Consider the following 18,400-nt stretch of genomic DNA (forward strand, 5'->3'; position numbering starts at 1 on the left):
ATAACAAGTAATATGTCAGTCAGGAGCATATCCTAGAAATCAGTGTGCCACAAGCCACTGTTCTGTGCCTGTTCTGGAAGGGGGTTGTTTGAAGGGGCAAAGAAGACTCCATGGATATCTCATTTCTGGGCCAGGTGTGCAAGTGCATGCATGTGAAATCAGGTCATTCTGGCAAGTAGGAGTGATTAGCAACAGGCCTCAAACATCTGTATAAAAACTCATGTGGTGATGGAGATTTGTGAAGTCTGGCTGCATTTGAACAGGAGCATCATAATGTCTGTGAAATATGGTGCTGTTGCTTCAGCTTTGGATTTCCTGTAGGTGGTGTTTAAATTCTTGTTGGGGGGTGGGTGGAGCTTTTTAAGACACTTCTGTACATGTAGTAGTTACTGAGGTCTGTAAGCAACACTGAGTCATTATTCAGGGCTGCTGAAATTTATTTAAAAAAAAAAAAAAGGAGGATTGGAACAGATGGGTATTGAGAAATATACAAGTAGAACTAGAATCCTGTAGTTGGTACTGCAAATAACAGAGTATATGCTAACAGGAAATAATGGGTTTCCGTGTGGAGCCTTGCAGATCTCTAGGAGTGTATATGGAAGTAATTGAATCCTTGCAAATCGTCATGGCATATTAATGGAGAGCTACTTTGAATCAGTAGGAGCTGGTCCCATGTGATGCCAGTTTCACAATGAAAGCAAACTGGTATCATTAGCAAATTCCATAGTGGAATCTTTGTAATAACTGTTGCAAGACCCCAGGTACTTTCTGCTGTATTGATAATGAGTTCTTGTCTTATTAGGAGCTACACAGAAAGGTTGACTCGGCAAATACAAAAATTGTAGCAGAACATGCTTTTGACTGCTTAGATGCATCTACAATGCTGCATATCACTAAGTTTACGTTGAAGTCATTGGGATATTTGTTTCTTTGGAAATAGAGACAGCAATTGCACTTGTACACTTGAGCTGATGGTAACAGAGGAACTAAGATGATGACTTGTATGCTATGACTTGCGTGTATGAGTGTTAAATACTGGAAAACTTGCCTTATCAAACATAATATCTCTGCAGCATTGAGAAAATGAATTTGAGAAAAACTGAAAAAGATTCTGCTAAAAACCAGGGAAGAAAAACAACCTGAGGAACTTCCATAATTTCTAAAGACAAAAAATGCAGTGTATGATAGCTGTTCTTTTTGCTGTGCTCCTTCACGTTAAGATGAAGCTGAAATGGGTGGTAATGACCACAGCCCAAGGCCCACTGACTGCACTTCCAGAACTTAGGTAGTATAATAGGTGGTATGTTATCACACAGCGAATTTAGTACTACTCATTTTTATGGAGTCTTGTATTGGAGGGTTTATGACCTTGAATGATTTCTTTCATATGCTTATAAAACAACACTTCACCTTTACCTTAAAATTGTTAATGGGGTTATTCAAAGCAGTACTTTCTGCAAAAGAAGCAGCTTAGTTTCTTTGTTGATTTCTTACACTATCATACAAACTAGTGTGCTTTTTGGTCTTCCTCTGTCTCCAAATTCAGAATCCTGTATCTGAAACAGTCCTTCCATTTCCAAGCCATAGTTAAAACAAATAATGCTGTAGTAGTGCTTAACAGATGGGCAAATATTTTTATTCCTGTGTTCTGGTATTAAATTATGTATGAGACAATAGTTCTAAGGAAAACTTTGAGGAAGAGGGGTGGCTAATTAATGAAACCACTTAGTATTGGAAGACAAAAGAGGAAAGGGTGATTACTTTGTATTCCTGTGTTTTCTAAGATAATGTGTTTCTGATATCGGTGGGTGGAAGAAAGACTTGCTCCATGCACTTGAGCTAAGACCATCCGCACACTTTATGTGTTTTGAGACAGGAAAACAGAGAAGACTGATCAAGGATTGAAAATAATGGTGACAGAGAAACGCTTGACCTTTCAAAGAGCATAAGGCTATTTGTGTTAGTTTTATGTGGAGGAGACTTCAGTCTTGAAGCAAATCACCTCGTTGTCCCAGTTTATCATGCCCATTTGTTTGTTTTCCAGAGTGGTTTCGGTATGTGCTAACTAGACTCCTTTCAAAAGAAACTAAGCCACTCTACCCCTTGCACTCACCAAATGTACTCTAATCCTTGATAGGGTTGTAGAGGTTTGACTAGTTATCAGTCATTTTTGGCAGCTTTGAACCTCCTGTGGTAGGGTCTGTTTCAGGAAGTTTGAGTAAGTACAGCCTCCAAAAAAACCCTCCTGGGCTTTATAGAGAATAGGTGTAAAGACCTTAGCAGCAGCAGCTGTGTGTTCATCTGCTCCAGTTGTGCCAAACTGTTAATGCACATATAGCCTAATGCCATTTATTGTGGGTTGGTTTGTTTTTAAAGTAGTATCAGACTGGTGATGACTAATTGTCAGGATGTCTTAACCTTGTCAAGTGTTTGGAGACGGTAATGTTTTTAGGTCTGACTGTGTGACAGTTTGTATTTCGGGTGGAACTTGACAGACCTTTAGATAAGCGCTGTATTCATTAAGTGAGGTACCAAAAGGTCTATTCTGAATCTTCCTGCCTCTGTTTTTGATCTGATTGGTTTTCAGGGGCCTGGGGAGGGGAGAGAGCAGGAGGTAAGTGTTTGGAATGGAATGGTGATGTAGCAACCTGCAGCTGGTGCAGAGACCATGATTATAGCTTAAAAGCCAACACAGATATTTGGAATCAATATAAAAAGGGCCCTATTATAAAAAAAGCCCTGTCCCAGTTAGTTGTCTTTATTCAGTAAACATCCACTGTGGTATGCATCCCCTTTTGTTGTAGATAGGAGGAAATTAATTTCTCAGTGCTAAAGTTACTCCTTTGGTAATCTGTGCGAACTTTTGTATTTTGAGCACATACTGGAATTTGCAATATGATCTTATAATAATTACAGGAAGAGCAGAATCTTCATATAGTTTTCAATTATTAAATTTCATGCTTTGAAAACTCGTCCATATCCCACACTCTGTTCCTTTCCCTCCCTCTGTAGCTACTTGCTTTACAAACTATTTGAGATTCCTTTGTATTTCTGAAATGAAACATCTTTGTCAGCTTAAAAGGACAAAATTTAAAATGAATCTCAAAGCTGCACCAAGTATATAAGATTGGCTGCATAATCAGTGCTCTTAGAGGAAGTTAGTCTGCTTTCCAACTCTGAAAAGTGCCGGAGGCGGTTCGAGGGGGATTGTAGGCAAGTTCAACCCTGGAGCAATAAACCGAAGCAACATGCCAGTTCAGGCATGAGTGTGTGTGGCTAGAAAGGTAGCATGAAGGATGGCTTAGTATTTACTGGACAAAAGAAGAGATCAGAGAGCCATGATTGATTTCAGCAATTGCATGTATTCAGTGTGTTATTTTTCTTACATTAGCATTATTTATAGTATGTTGCTATAAAAGCAACCTTGATACACGATTTTGAAGTTAGTTCATAGCAGTTCTCCAGGTGGCAGAGATAAAAGGAATTTGTGAATATCAGCTGTGGTGAAATCCGCTGGAAACCACCTCTTCATAGCATTTAAAGGCAAGGCAGTATCTTGAATTAGCTCAGGTGGTTTGGGTGCTGGAGTTTGATCCTGTAGAGCGGCATGCTTTGCTGTATTACAGTATGTGTTATAAAAGCACGTAATCGTGGTTTTTCATTTTCTTTAGTGTGTCTGTAGGGTTTGGTAAGATTTTACTGCTTGCTGTGTCCTCTAGTTGTAAAACTTTCTCGTTGAGTATGTAGTTGGCAGCAAGGCGTACAGGGCAGTGTTGCTCACGCGGAGCAAATTGCTGGGGCTGTCAGGTGACTGCAGCCTTGGCGCAGCTGTTGGCAGTGCGGGCAGCCCCTGCCTGCCTGCCTTGTGCCTTACCACTGCGCGCTACTTCTCAGGCTGTTAAACCCTCCTCACACAGCTTTCAGCACTGGCGGGGGGGGGATCGGGGAGGAGATTATGCTTCAGGTCTTCGGGGTGATCCAATGGGAATTGCATTGATCTGGTGTTTAGCTCTGATCCTTATCAAATGGATTACTGCTAAGGTAGGCCATCTTATTCTGTTTTGACTAACTGGGTTTATAAGTAGCCTGGGAGAAAACAAGTTATTAAGAACTTCATGAGTACTTATTTTTCTTTTTAAAATCTAATCTGTTTTGGAAACACATCATTCATCGTTTAAGATTGTGTTTGTTAAGTGTTCATACATGATTTCATAGCTTTCGACTTTTGTCTGCCTTGAAGTGGGAAGACTGTGTTTGTAGCAGTGCCAGTTAGGAGACGGGAAAAGTAATCTGAAATGGCTTCTGAATGGCAGGGGCTTACTTGCCTCCTTTACTAACAGGTCTTCAATTTTGTAGTGCTTTAAAGGCTTTGTGAAAATAAGGAAAAACAATTTTAAACATAGTGAAAATAATACAAATTAGCGTATTTTGCTTCCTGGACAGTATATCCTTTTTGTATTGTTGATTTCAGGGTTAAGGGAGTGGAAATACCAGTTTTGTTTGCTTAGGTGAAATACTGGCTACTTCACTTGCTGTGTAACCTTTCCATTATAGATGCCTGTGTTTTGGAAATGTATGCTAATGTTAGACAAAATTAGGAGTTCCTGTGCTCTCATTCTAAAGAATGTAATATCCCCATAATGTTTATTGTACTAGTAAATATGGGTGGGATTGGTGGCTGGAGATGAGACCAGGCTCTTCTCACTATGGCTCGCTGCCTAACCTGGAATTAATATCAAAAGGAGGAATAAATAAGTTTAGGATTGTAAAGGAGGGCCAGAATCATTGGAGAGAACGAGGGGGAATTGGGGGAGAGGGGGAAATCAGAGTTCATGCCTTTATCTATAGATAGATATTTCTTATTAATAAACAGTTTTAACATTTTTGTATGTTATTAATTACTTATTAATTTACGTATTAACACATATGAATCTGAACTTGTGAAAACAAGCTTCATCAGGTATTCATGCCTGTACTGTTTGGTTATTGTCAGTAACACAGTTCTAAATTAATAAAAACAAAAATGGTCAGTGTAGTTGCTAGCACTTGTGATAACTTTTGTCATGTCAAGAAAAAGACCAGGATACCCTGGAATGGATGTTTGTTTGTGATTCAAGGGAGATCCTAAATACCAAAGTTGTATGGCCAGTGTGCCGGCTTAGTACATCATCCACATTTTACAGATAACTGTTGAATTGCTGATTTTCTGAAATTTGACATGAAAAGCCTGCTTAAGTCTGTAATTCAGCTTGGTCAAAGATTCTGTTAAGGTGGGAGAAATAGGAATTCCAGGTAGCTGGAACATGGTTAAGCATAAAAACCTCTTGCTATTTATGGTTGTCTTTTTAAATGTGGTAATGGTTGTTACTTTTGAAGAATTACTTTTTGTGTGTACATCCAATTATCCTATTTTTCTATTGGTTTTGTGTTCTCTGCCATCTGATTTAGTTTCTAAAGGCAATACCCCTGTGTATTTCTCTTTGCTGAAGTCAATCATTTATGGTTTTTTTACTATATTTTCTTTTCTGATCAATTTTCAAGCTTTTGTATATTTTTGTTAAATCTTGAAGTTTTTAAGTAAATCTTATGTTGCCACTTGATATACATCTGAGATGTATAAGAGAAAATACCTTACAGATGCTTGTTAGATGTATGTATTGCTAACATCGATAACTGTCATTCAAACAGCGTCCAAGTTTATAAATGATTGCTGTCTTGGGAGATGATCATGTGAAACAGCTTATATGGAAGAAAATACTAAGTGCGGGTATTTGAAGGGTGTGTGTGTGTTATTGCTAATTAGTATTGCCTTCCTGAAATTACATTTTCTTATCAACGGTTTGATAAACTTTCAAAATACTACTTTGAAGTCCAGTGAAATGTTTAGAAAATAGTAGTAGGACCATTTTGCAGTGGCTTGCCAGAGTTCAATGACAGTTTAAGTGCTTCAAAAGAACATTTTCCAGTGCTTTAGTAGTTAAAAACTTAGTGATGCCTTGTGGAAAACTGAAAATCTTATATTAGCATGGATTTTTATTTAATTACTTGAAATAATTCTAAGAATTATGATACGTGATAGTCTCTCTTTTGAAATCAATAATCCAGTCTAATTAGTTTGTCGTTCTAGTTGTTAAACTGTCTTAGAATCTTAGTTTCCAAGTGTGTGTATTTGAGGCAAGCATAACCAGTAAATTGCACTTGCCATGATATAACAACTTCTCCAAACTTGTTCTCAATTTCTCTTTCTGAAAATAGTCCTCTGATAGTTGGGCAAGTAACTTGGGCAGGAACACCAAGTAGGTAAAAATACCTGGCCATCTGTGTTGCTGTCCTCTGGCTTTTATTTCCCAGCTGCTTAAATAAACAGCTGATTTGCAAAATGAAGGCTGTGTACTCCATCGGAAAGCATAGATAGTTATTTCTCATGGGGGTTACCGAATTTGGAAGGCCAACAGTTCTACCGGTTTCTTTCTGTTGTTACAGAATGAGACCAGCAGTTGTTTCTCTTGACAGTCAGAAAGCTGGCTAGCTGGCGCTCCCCACAATGAAGTGCCCAACGCTAATGCTGGTGCTCTGCTCTGAATAGGATTGGGAAGTCCTTGTGATAAAACTGATACATCAATGGAAACATTTGTTTGGCACAAACAGCAGCAGGTGCTGTGTTTCCAAGTGTACATGTGTATGCTGTACTCCCCAGCATCACTGAAGCAGTTTCCCTTTGAAGATGTGTCTGTGCTGTTTTGGCGTGTCATTCTCATGGCATGGCTTTTAACTTCCTGTACTCTTGTGAAAAGATTTTCAGAAAGATCTGATTTAAATCTATTTTCTGGTAGATACTCCCTTCACCTGATTTTAGGGAGTTCTTGTGGTGGTGGTGTTCTTGAAGGATTAATGGATCTTTCACTTTACTTTGAACTTCTTCCATTAACTCTACAAAGATGTGACGAGAGGAGAAGTGGAAGCTTTTCTTTATTGCCCATTGGAAGAGTAAATGATACTAATATGAAACTGAAATTTAAGGTGAGGTTTTCAAAGTTGAAATCCAGTGGGGGGGGCAGGGCAGAATCCTTCTCAGTTACCTTTTTAACATCTGTCTTCACTGCTGAAGCAAAACAGCCCACCCAGTTCAAATGGCTGTGATCATGTCTGTAAAGGAGTGGAGTAGTTGAGAACATCACTTGATAATTTGTGGAATTTGTTGAATTACTTGGAGTCCAGCAGACATTCCCACTGGACCAAGCTGTCCTTGTGCTTAAAAAGGTAACCTGCCTAAAGACATCAGGATTGTCTTTGGTTTGAGCACTAGTAGTTCTGTTGGAACGATGCTTGTTTGTTTGAGACTTGTACAGAGGGTCAAGGAGTTCTTTGGCTTCTGGTTATTAAATGCTCTATTTTATCTGTTCAGTGCTTCGTGGTTATTAACAGATACAAAGCTTCAGGTGAACCAAAGAGGTGGCAGAGATCTAGAAATAAAATTTTATGCTAAATGAGTTAAAAATATTAACAATAACATGATATTTTGAAGTGCCGGAAGTCAGGCTCTGTCTGTGAAGATTTTAGCCAATGTTTCTGTAGGCTGATACAGTGTATGCTACAGTCATCTGAACTGTGTAATTAAGGTAAATTTTTAGTGTGGGTATAGTCTTGATGTCTTAGCATAGGCTAAAGAGAGTGGGCCTCCGATTAGCAATGAGGGAGGAGGTGTTCTTGGTGGTCAACAAGGGTAGAATCCTGGTGATTAAATTGTTTGAACTGTTGAGTGCTTTACAGAAACTTTAGTTCAAGACCCATTTGCCTTTCTACTTGCAAATCTGCTGCACGTGACAGTTCACATTTCAGTAGAAGCCCATGCATTAGATCTGGTCTTTGTTTGCTGTATTTAAAAAGTGGAACCTGGGCAGAGTATCTTAAAGAGCTACATGCAGGGTAGATGAGATTACTTCTTTTTTTGTTGTTGTTGTTGTTGTTGTTGCTTTTTTCCTTGCATTTTTCTGGAATAGTGTAGGGGGTTGTATAACAAGTACTCTGACAGTATTATTTGGAGTGGAAAAATAGGTGATATACCTCAACCTGTGGTACACAGTCTGTTACCCATTTGCAACATAAGCTGACACAAAGCAATCTGTGGCTGGATGAGCATATTATTATTATTTAATTTACCTACCTATCACATGTTGCTAAAAACCTCTGTACCATTAGCTCCCTCCTGTCTCTGTCCACTACAGGGCGCCTAACTATCTATATCTCACTTATTTGCCTGGTCTAAAGGTATGAGGTCTGACCGCTCATCACCTAGCCTGTATCTGTCCCTTGGTGGAACTTGCAAAGAAGTGTCTTCCTCTTACCTGTTTTATTTAACAAATTTCAAGGAATGAAGTATCTTTAAGACCTCTACCCTTTTAGCAAAATTAGCTGAAACTGTCTTCCTCCTAGTGAAGTATTAGTAAGGTTTACACAACAAATTGTCTCTCTTTCTTTAGGAAACCAAATTTTGAATGGCAGTTTTAAAAGATTTACTTGTTCAGAGATACCTGTGAGATCTTCCAGAGTCCTTGCAGAACGAAATCACTTACTTGTATAAGCAACCAGTTAATGTTTTTAAAAATGTGCTTTCTGTTTCATATCGTACATGAACATACTGCTTTATCTAGTAAAGAATATTTTAGATTTTAGAGACCCAAGTAATATTTTAGAATCAACATATCAAAAGGATTTATTTTTCAGTAAATTTTTACATATTGTTTTCCTTCTCGGAGACTAATGCTCCAGTTGGGCATGGTTCTTCTAGCTGCATGTGTGCTTGGCTTTCTCCTGTATTAGGTTACAGAACTGTACTGGACATGTCCAGAAATCTGTGATAGACAGGTGCAAATTGCAAGTTAGCACTAAATTACATCACTGATTTTGCCTAGCCAGTGATATGAAATGTTCCAAGCTACTGAAAATACATTCAGCTGAGATTTGCTGAAATTCAAAGGTAGGTTATATGAAGAAATTTGAAAATATTATTGGGAAATCAACATCGCTTTCTGGCTGATGAGTTGTATTGCTGCCTTTCCCATCAGGACAGGCGTATTGCTGAGAGAAATACTGTACGAACATATTTTGAGGAAAGGTTTATTTACATAGTTTATGATCTTCCAAGGAAATACAGAACAAAAGCCAAGATAACATAGAAGTGCTGTACAGGGAGCTCGGAACTTGTAGTCTTTACAACAGCTACTGTAATCGGACCCCATTTGAAGCTAGGTCTTTGGTCATTTCTGTAGTTAAATATTAAGCTTACCTTCAGAAAAACTTCTCAGACTTCAAGTGTAAGGTTTTCTTTTTTGTTTTAACATGAAAAATATTAAAACAATTCAGTGTAACTTCTGGTTTTGGAGTCTTCGCACATCAGTTGTACAAATCATGCTGATGGAGGTTATTAATCTTTAGTCTTTTTGCATACATTCAATTTGTTGTGTAGATAGATGCTTAGAAGCAATTTTACTTTTTTACCCTTCCAAGTAATTTATCTCTTTTCTTCTAGAATTCCTTCTTTTCAATAGCCAACATCTGTGTTTATGTCCCATTTCCTAACATGGTTTGGTTTCCCATCTTTTGAACTTGCACATTTTTGTTGTGTGTCCCTGGTGTAGTGTTGCTCCTGCTACACAGAGGGTAAAAAATGGGTGACTATGTTCACCTTCAGGTTGGCTTTTATCTGAAGCTCTCAAAGGGATGTGATAACCCTTTGTGACACTGAGGACTTCACTGTCCTCATCGTAAATAAGTGTGGTGGATAAGGAAAGGTCTTCGGAGTTTTTAATGCACACAAGAAATCTTGTTTCTTTAAAAAAACAAGTGTTGTGAACTGTCAAGTTGAAGTCTGATTGTGAGGGTGATTCTCTGATCCTAGGGTTAAAAAATAGCATTAGTGAAGGCCCTAGGAAGTGGCAGATGTTGAAAGTACAGTAAAGGCAAGGCGTGAGGCTGGGTGCTAGGTTGTGCCAAGCTTTTAAGACTCTGTGATGCCAGCGTTGTGTCTGACAACATTCCTCCAGTTTTTAGCTGTTAAAGGACCAGTTCACCACACTTGTGCGAGACTTCCTGGATTATAACTATCGCATTAGCTGAGTGTGTGTGGAACATGCGTATTTTGTGTAGCCTGTATGGGTGTATCTCACTGTCATGCATAGATGGTGTGATGACTCTTTCAGGCTTCTATCATCAAATGTGAAATACCACTTGCTTGTTTTCTTTAAAATACCTTTGTGTTACATCCTGCTTCAGTGGTACCTTGATTTGCCTACAGAAAGTACTGGGTGGAATGCAAGTAGCATGAGACAGCAGAGTCCTGCCTTTGCAGAATATAGGTTGAATTCCTAGGACTGCAGTAATGGTGTCATTTGAGTACTTTTACTTCTTTTAAAACCACTTTTGGCTTTGAAAGATGGAAATACCCCATAGATGCAAGTAAATCTAGAAGGCTAAGGAGCGTGGTTTTGTCAGCTTGTTCTTGTTCTGTGTCTTTTATTGTGATGAATTATTGAGGAGCATCTGGAAAGAAATTTAGGGGCAATTGTTTTTTCCATGCTCTAGACCTGTTTTTCATAATCTCCTAACTACCAATTCCTGTCCTTCTTTTGTCCCTTCCTAAAATGAACGCGCTATATATATATATATATTTGCTCAAATGTCCAAAATTAATTTTGAGTTAAATTGGAAGTGGACAATTGATACTTTATTTTCATTTAGAATTAAAAATTACTCAGTTGTAACTTGCATAAACACCAAGGTATATTTTGGTTGTTGTTTTGTTTTGTGTTTTTTTCAGAGACGTGGAGCAATTTCCTATGACAGCTCTGATCAGACTGCATTGTACATTCGTATGCTAGGTAAGCATACCAGTTTCTATATTGTGAAGTTCTAATGTTTGTGAATAATATAAAATAATTACTTTTTTAATGTTTAAATGCTGAATTCTCGAAGTTATTCCCTTTCTCCTGGATTAATATTCTGGTTACATTCTTTAGAATAATTTGTGTTCTTTTGTGTTGACTTGGTTTTTTTGGTTGTTTGCCTCTTTTTCTCTTTTTTTTCTTGAGTTAAGCATTGTTTTGGTTGTTTTACTCCTATGTTAAAAATAAAAAGTTCTTATAATTAACCTAATGTGTTTGGTAGAAGCTAAGTTTTCCAAATGACTCATGATTGATCTTTATTTCTGTGTTGGAATTTATCACCTCTGCATGGTATCCTTCTGCTTAAAATCGTTGCTTAGAGTACATTTGTGTGAGAGATATCACACGCTTTTAAAAACCTCAGTACTGAGGCTATGAAATGCTCAAGGTATTCTAAAAAGAATGATATGATTTTAACCAATACTTCTTTTACCCTAGAAGATGACTTGAGAAGGGAAAGGGTGCCTGGCAGGGCTAGTAGTTCAGTCAACTTACTGAAGAATGTTTCCAGAGTAGCAACTAGAAAAAGGGTAGAGCAGAAGTGAAATTTGTATTTCACGGTATTGGGAGGGGCAGGCATCCAGGGGAGACCCTCAGTGATAGTGCATGGAAGGACTTGAGGTCAGTTGTTGAGAGGAGAAAGGTACAAGGCTTGTGCAGATCTAGCTGCTGGATTCAGTACTTCCTGCACCTCGTCTGGAGGCTGCTGGTGGTGCAGATGGCATGGGGACTGCGTATATACACTCTTAAGTCTGTTTCACTGCAAAGTTATGACAATTTAAGCCATCTTGAGCTATGATTTTATGTTGAAATGGACTATGAATGCTTGCATGATGTCTTGCATGGCTCAATGAACATCAACAGGTAATGATTATAAATACTTAACCAGCTCCAACTAAGTCAGCCAAAATGTCTTTTTTGCCCTGAGTCTCTTCAATTTAGTTGTATACTGTACGTGTTAGTCCCCAGAAATACATAACTGTGTTGTCTATGAATTTACATTTGTAAACTATATGCATCTGTACGCATGTGTGTATATATGAATTCAGTCATAACGTACACATGTAGGCGTACGTGTGCATATGTGTATAAATCCAATTTTGATTTAGCATCTTTGCCTTTTTGTTTTTCAGTTATTTTGATTTTTTTTTTAGGTTTGTGAAGCTGTTAATACTATAGCACTGACTGTCTACTGAAGGAGTTTTGATAAGAGAATGTAATTACTTTGGAGATTTGTTAGGAGGGGAGCAGAAGTTGCTGGCTTCTAAATGTTTATAGAAAAAATTGCTAGGGTTTTTGTTGTTGTAAACAGGTTTATTTCACTTCCAAAACATAAAATAACTCTCATTTTTAATCATCCTTTTTGCAGGATGAGCACTAGAATTATTCAAAATGTGATTTTTCTGCTCTAGTCATAAGAAAGTAAATTCAGGCCTGGGGTAGTTTCATTTTCTTAATTTTTGTAATACTTTTTTAAACTACATTTATTTTGTCCTGTAATTGAAGAGATACTTTTTTTTCTACCTCAAAGTCCTACAAATTGAGTGTTTTTAATTCCACAATGGGGAAATATGTATTAACTTATTTTAAAAGTGCACTGATACATTTGATTTAGAGGTACTTTTAAGTTATACGCCTGTGTTTCATCTTTTTAAAATTAATCTGCTAGTGATAGAAGCTTACCTTGTAAAAAAATAATTCTTAATTTCTGGGGCGGATAGTCTGATTTCTTTTGCTACTTCAGAAGTGTAACTGTAACATGAAATGGTTAGGCCCGTCATTTCTGCAAAGGATTTGTGATAATGTTCATGTAAATCTAGAGGAAAGCAAAGCATGACTTCCTGTAGTTCTTGGTATAGACACGTGAACTGAGGGGGAAAACCTATTTTAGTTTGAAATCTTTCTTTGACTATTCTCATAGGCAGAATTGGAATATATTCAGGATGTGATGTTAGATAAATTAAATTTTCACTTGTTCTCTCATTGGAATTAATTATTTGACTACCTGATTGGTGCTTGTTATGAATAGTGTAACTCTTGCTGGCATTTGTTGCTGTTCAGTGATGTTTTCTATTCAGAGGTAGTAAGGCTTTTAAAGGATTGACCTCTTTAACTTTGGTTGGGGGGAGGAGGGTACCAGCAAGCAAACAAAGAATTGCTCATTGGATGTTTGAATCAGTGTGTTAAATTTATATTAGTTTCACAGTTGCTGGTGATCACTTTGTTTTCCTGAATATTATGTATGCTATACTGTACAAGGTAGCAACTATTTATAGACTTATTACTGTTGTATTTGTAAATGGACTGTAAAAAAGACCAGCCTGAAAGCTGAACAGTTGGATGCATCAGTGTGTAGAAACATTCATATCAGAGTAGATTCAATAATGAATATATTCAATAGAATTTTTTGAAATAAATGTGAAGTATTGCATTTCCCATACAGTATTGTGAGGGGTTTGTTTTTTTGTTTTTCTTGGTACACTTCAGCAGAGTAAGCTGTAAGGAATTCTCAGGTGTAACTTAATGGGAAGTTAAGCACAGTCATGAGAGGTTTTCCCTTTTACTTCGTTGGTTATTGTTCCAAACAGACTATATCTACTAATAAAATGTAACTTGGTAAGGTGTTTATTTTAGAAGACCAAAAAATGTAAAGCTAAGAGTGTCTAGGACACCTCCCTCTGTTTAGCTGTGCTGGTTGTGGAGTTGTTTCCTTTAACCTTTTCAGGCTGTTCCAATGGGAATCCAATGGAAACTTGTTTGCATAAAATAAATAGAGATTCCTGCGTTATGGCAGTGTTTCCAGGTTCAATTAAAAAAATCAAATTTTAGGAGCACACAGAATAAACACCTAACTCTTAACTGTCTTCATCAGTGTTGATATAAACAAACAGTGTTGACTGTAATGACTCATCTGTCATACCCCATTCCCAAAATATACACTAAGCCACTCGGCAGTGGCTTATTTACTATGTTAAAATATAGATACAGATGCAGCATTGTAGAATTTTTCTTTTAAGACCTTGGAAGGGCTGATGTATCGCCTCTGTCAGCCACTTCTCTCTGCAGCTGTGAGGAATTCTCAGAATTTCTTGTAAGTGCTTTTGCATAATCTTGATACTTTCTTGATTTCTGTTTGCTTTTCTGGTTTCTTTTTCTTGTTGTTTTATATTGCCTGAAAGTTTTGATGCTGTGCATGGGGTAGAAAGAGGCTGGGGGGACACGGGACACTGACTGCTTGTGTTGGGGAGCATGCAGCTCTTAACTAAAACTGGAGCATTTTACCTTTCTTTAAAGGTCTTGATCACTTCAAATAGGAAACAGTGAAGGCAAGCTAGTGTAATGCAGGTGCCACGCTCTTTTTAGGTCGTGGTTATTAGGTTGTATTCCTTTTGCTTTAATTTCAGCATATTCAGCTGACCTGTCATCTATTTCTCAAACAAATTTAATAGAACTTTAATTTGTGAAGCTAGTAATTCTTTCTGGAAATCCTGCTCTTCACAGCTTCATGGCTTTGACTTGGGTGGTTTACCTTGAGGTGGCTGCCATAATTCCTGCTCCCAGCTGTCCTCCGTGATCTCTGAGATTCTGCCCTTGCTCCAGAAGGCTGCAGCTCACCAAGCAGCTGCTGCATTGTTACTGTGCCACACTGGAGTACTAGGGTAGCATAAAGTATGTGCGGTGTAACCCTAACACACAGGGATGTCAGCTATGGCATTTCAGCTGCCTCGTAAGTACTGGAGCTGTCCTTGCGGGTGTGAGCAGGAATCTGAGAGGGGTAGGAACAAAACGGTATGTCTCAAGGTAAGTTTTGTTACAGCCCTGATTCCTTCTCGGTTTTTGGTTGTAGCTGCAAATCTCCCTCTTGCATTCCTTCTTCCACTGTTCATTCGGTCTTCGGTTGAGTTTCTGCCTGCATGGCTTTTAAAAATACAAGCAATCCTGCTGACATAGAAGTATTCTGGAAAAAAAATTAGTTAAATACTCAGCCAACAGATGTTTTTCATGCTCGTGCATAAAATCAGATTTTGAAAGGAAACCTTCATGTTTGTTATATCTCTCTTCATTCTTTGGATTCACAGAAACTCTCAAAGAGGAAAAAAAATTGTTCCTGGAAGCCCACTGTCATTAAGATGCTGGACTTGAATGTATTCCCCTAAGGAAACAGAGGAGTTCTTTTCAGGCTGTCTAAAGTGGGTAAAGAAGAGACACTTAAGATAAAAAACATCCGCTTGCTACCACTTCTGCCTCTCCTAAGGAAATTTACCTATAAGCAAATGGTGTGATATGGTGGTTTCAAAACATTTTGTAACCACTTCAGTATTTTTTTTAGGCCTGCATAAATTAAAACTTAATAAATTATTTTGCTTTAGGTGTTGAATTTTTGTTATCTTTCAGCTGCCATAATGATGATTGGCTCTGAGTTTGGACTTCTGTTGCTGTTTGAAGGAATTATGTAACAGTGTCCTTCTGTCTGATAGAAGTAATCTTAAATTTGAAGTGTCTTGTGCATTTTTTTAAGTTGCCTATGATGATAAACATGTCTTCTCTTTAAAATTAAATTTGTATCATTTCAGAGTCTTAGGGTTACAAAAACCTCGTGGAAGATTTCCCAAGCAAAATTATGTGAATATTATGTTGTGTGCTAGCACAACGAAGTGGGTGCATTTGGATTCTATTGATCTTTGCAGGTCAGATTAACTGAACAGTGAATGTATAATGATGGTCCAGTATTTCTGGATGTTTTGGGACTAACTATACATGCGCAGTAGGGATTAGTTTCACTATGCTAATAGCACATCATTTCCTAATGTGCTAATGTGCAGCCAGTTTGATGCTATTTCTTTTTATGCTTCTATATACATAGAAACTTTAGATGGATGCGTGGCATCTTTGAATTCCACTTTTTTCCCAAGCACATCTATTGTCTGAAATCTTGAAAATTGCAGTAGTTCTGTAGAATAATAATGTAGACAGCTCTTCTGCCTTTGTTTTGGCCAAATAGGAATTTCTGCTTTGTTTACTGCAACAAATTCCAGTCTTGTAGAAGTGGTATCTTTTTCCAGAATAAATCCAAACGTATTCTAAAAAAAATAAATCATTCATTGTAGAGATCTTGATTCTTAACAAAATATCCTCTGCTTCTAGAAGATCAAGGAGAAATTTCTTTAACTATTTAATGAAAATATTTTGCTTTCCTTGTGGGGGATTTCTTGTTTCATATGTATACAAGTAAATACCCTCATTTTACCTTTATCTTATTGTAATTGCCTTTTTAATAGTTTGTCATGTGTATTTTTAGTATATTGCTTCTTCCTTTGGCTAATTATTCCTGTAGATAAGACATGTTGATAATTCCTGTTAAAAGCAAAGTAGTTAGTTGCACTTCTGTATTTCACTTGTACACAGTTTTTCTCATTTTCCTACTTAACATTCACAACATTGTGGGCATTTCAGGGGTAACAAGGATGCTTTTACTCTTATCTATGCTGTTAGACTAGGCACTAGTAAATAAAAAAACCCAAAGCACAGAGAAATTTTCTGGATATCATTTATCCTATGAACCTTCTTGTTTTGTTATGTGCAGAATTCCACGTTAGTCTTCAGGTATTCTTCTGTGAACTTTTTATGTTCTTGACACTTTGAGCAAGTAAATTGTTGACCAAAACTTAGTTGTATGCTTACTGAAACTATTTCTAATTCATGTTACGTTTGGTAAATTTTGAAAGTTAAGACTGCCTTGAAAACTAAATATAATTCACAAAAGTATATCACCTCTTCTGTAAAAAAAACCAAAACAAACAAAAAAGCTGAACCTCTTATTTTTCTTTTAATTCAGCTGGTGAACTCATTCACACAGCTGTAGTAGCTATGGCTGATTTCCCAGTTAAAGATGAGTGAAAGGTAATGAAAGCTGCATTTTCCTTGGTGTAAACTGGTATTTTCATACACAGCTACTAATGCATTCACCTCCTCCTTTCCAAAATTTCCTCCATTTTTTTCTTTTTATTAATTTATTTTATAAATAAATTCACCAGTTGCTTGTGCCTAACAGAAGAGTTCTACAATTTGCTGCCTCTGTATTGCCTGGAACAAGACAAGCCTCTTGCACTCTGCTTAGATGAATGCTTGAAAACTTTATAAGTAATATATTGTCAGTGGTCTGAAAAATGTTATTTACAGGTAGTAATTGGGTTACTTTCCCTTGCATCTCTCTTAACATTTTCAGTTTGAAAAACTCAAAAGGAGTAATAACCACATGTATTTTGGTATGTTTTTACTGATAGAAAATACTAGACTCATTATTTGGGGAGCCCTGGGCCGCCTTGTTTTTTTGTGGTCTTACAAGCATGTCTCAGAAGATAACATACAGGTGAAGTGTGTCACTACAGATATAAGAGTGTTTTTAGATAAGTATCTCTAGAAAGATACCTTTTGTGTATTAAAAGTGTATTACTGAAGTTTTAGTCAGTATCTTTAGCTACTTTCTGACAAGCTGCCTGCTTCAGCATTACTAATTAGCAGGTTGGAAGGGAAAAGGAAAAAACACTCTCAATATATAAGTTGCTGGAAATTAAATAGCTATATTATTACTTTGTTATAAAATCAGTCTTGGTTCCTTGTGCTAAATACTTAGTTTTGATTCATATGAAAATCATTGTGTTTGAGGAGAGGAGTATACTACATTTGAAAGATTTCCATAATTAGAAACCAGAACATTTTCGCATCTTACATTTCACTTTTTTGTTAGTATTTGGGGAGGCAAACGCTATTGCATTTGATCCTCAAAGGTTTGCCTAAATTTGTAAGTGCTAAAGGATTTTAAGTGAAAGCTTTTAGTCAGAGAGCTACTTAAATGAATACAAATACCTAATGAAGGAATACTGATCAGCTTTCAGTTGGTAAAATGCATAAGTATAAATCAACTAGCATGCTAAAAGATTCAGGTTGAAGCTAATTGCAGTACAAACCAGTTTGATAAAATTTTAATACTGAGTTTTGGTATTTTAATAGGCTCTTGTGTAATATTCAAACAGCTGAGCACAAGTAAGTAAATGCTAGTGGGAAAATATTCTATTATGTAATATTAAACCCATATTGTAACAAGCTTATTTGCTAAAAGCTACCATTTCTAGAAGTTGAATCTTTTTTGTATTATACAAAATGTTATCGTTTTATGTGTGTTACTGAAGAACAAATCAACTTTTAATGTTCTTGTTTCCTGTCACATTAAGGTGCATTTTTACCATACTGGTGTAGCAAGCTGTTCCTAATTTCATCTGAATGCTTATCACATGCTTCTGGCAACGTATGCTTAGGCAGGAGAGATTTTGACAAGAAAGCATGCAATTGCATGTTTAACAAGTCTTCAAACTTTGTTTTGAATTTCACCTTTAAAACAAAAAGCATTGAAGTAGGCCTATTGTTTGAATAATCCTCCTCCATTAAGTACATGAATCTTT

The 18,400-nt window shown here is 37.0% G+C and overlaps 1 protein-coding gene across 3 annotated transcripts in view; it reads left to right on the forward strand.

Annotated features, from left to right (window-relative positions):
• The window catches only part of PDE7A (phosphodiesterase 7A), a 78,416-nt gene that overhangs the window by 29,918 nt on the left and 30,098 nt on the right, over positions 1–18,400 (forward strand). For all 3 annotated transcript variants that reach the window (XM_055798524.1, XM_055798522.1, XM_055798523.1), the window contains exon 2: positions 10,817–10,877. In XM_055798524.1, the coding sequence (XP_055654499.1) occupies positions 10,817–10,877 (61 nt within the window). The remainder of the gene's footprint in view (positions 1–10,816; positions 10,878–18,400) is intronic.

The sequence above is a fragment of the Falco peregrinus genome, chromosome 3 (assembly GCF_023634155.1).
Source record: "Falco peregrinus isolate bFalPer1 chromosome 3, bFalPer1.pri, whole genome shotgun sequence".
NCBI classification, from domain to species: domain Eukaryota; kingdom Metazoa; phylum Chordata; class Aves; order Falconiformes; family Falconidae; genus Falco; species Falco peregrinus.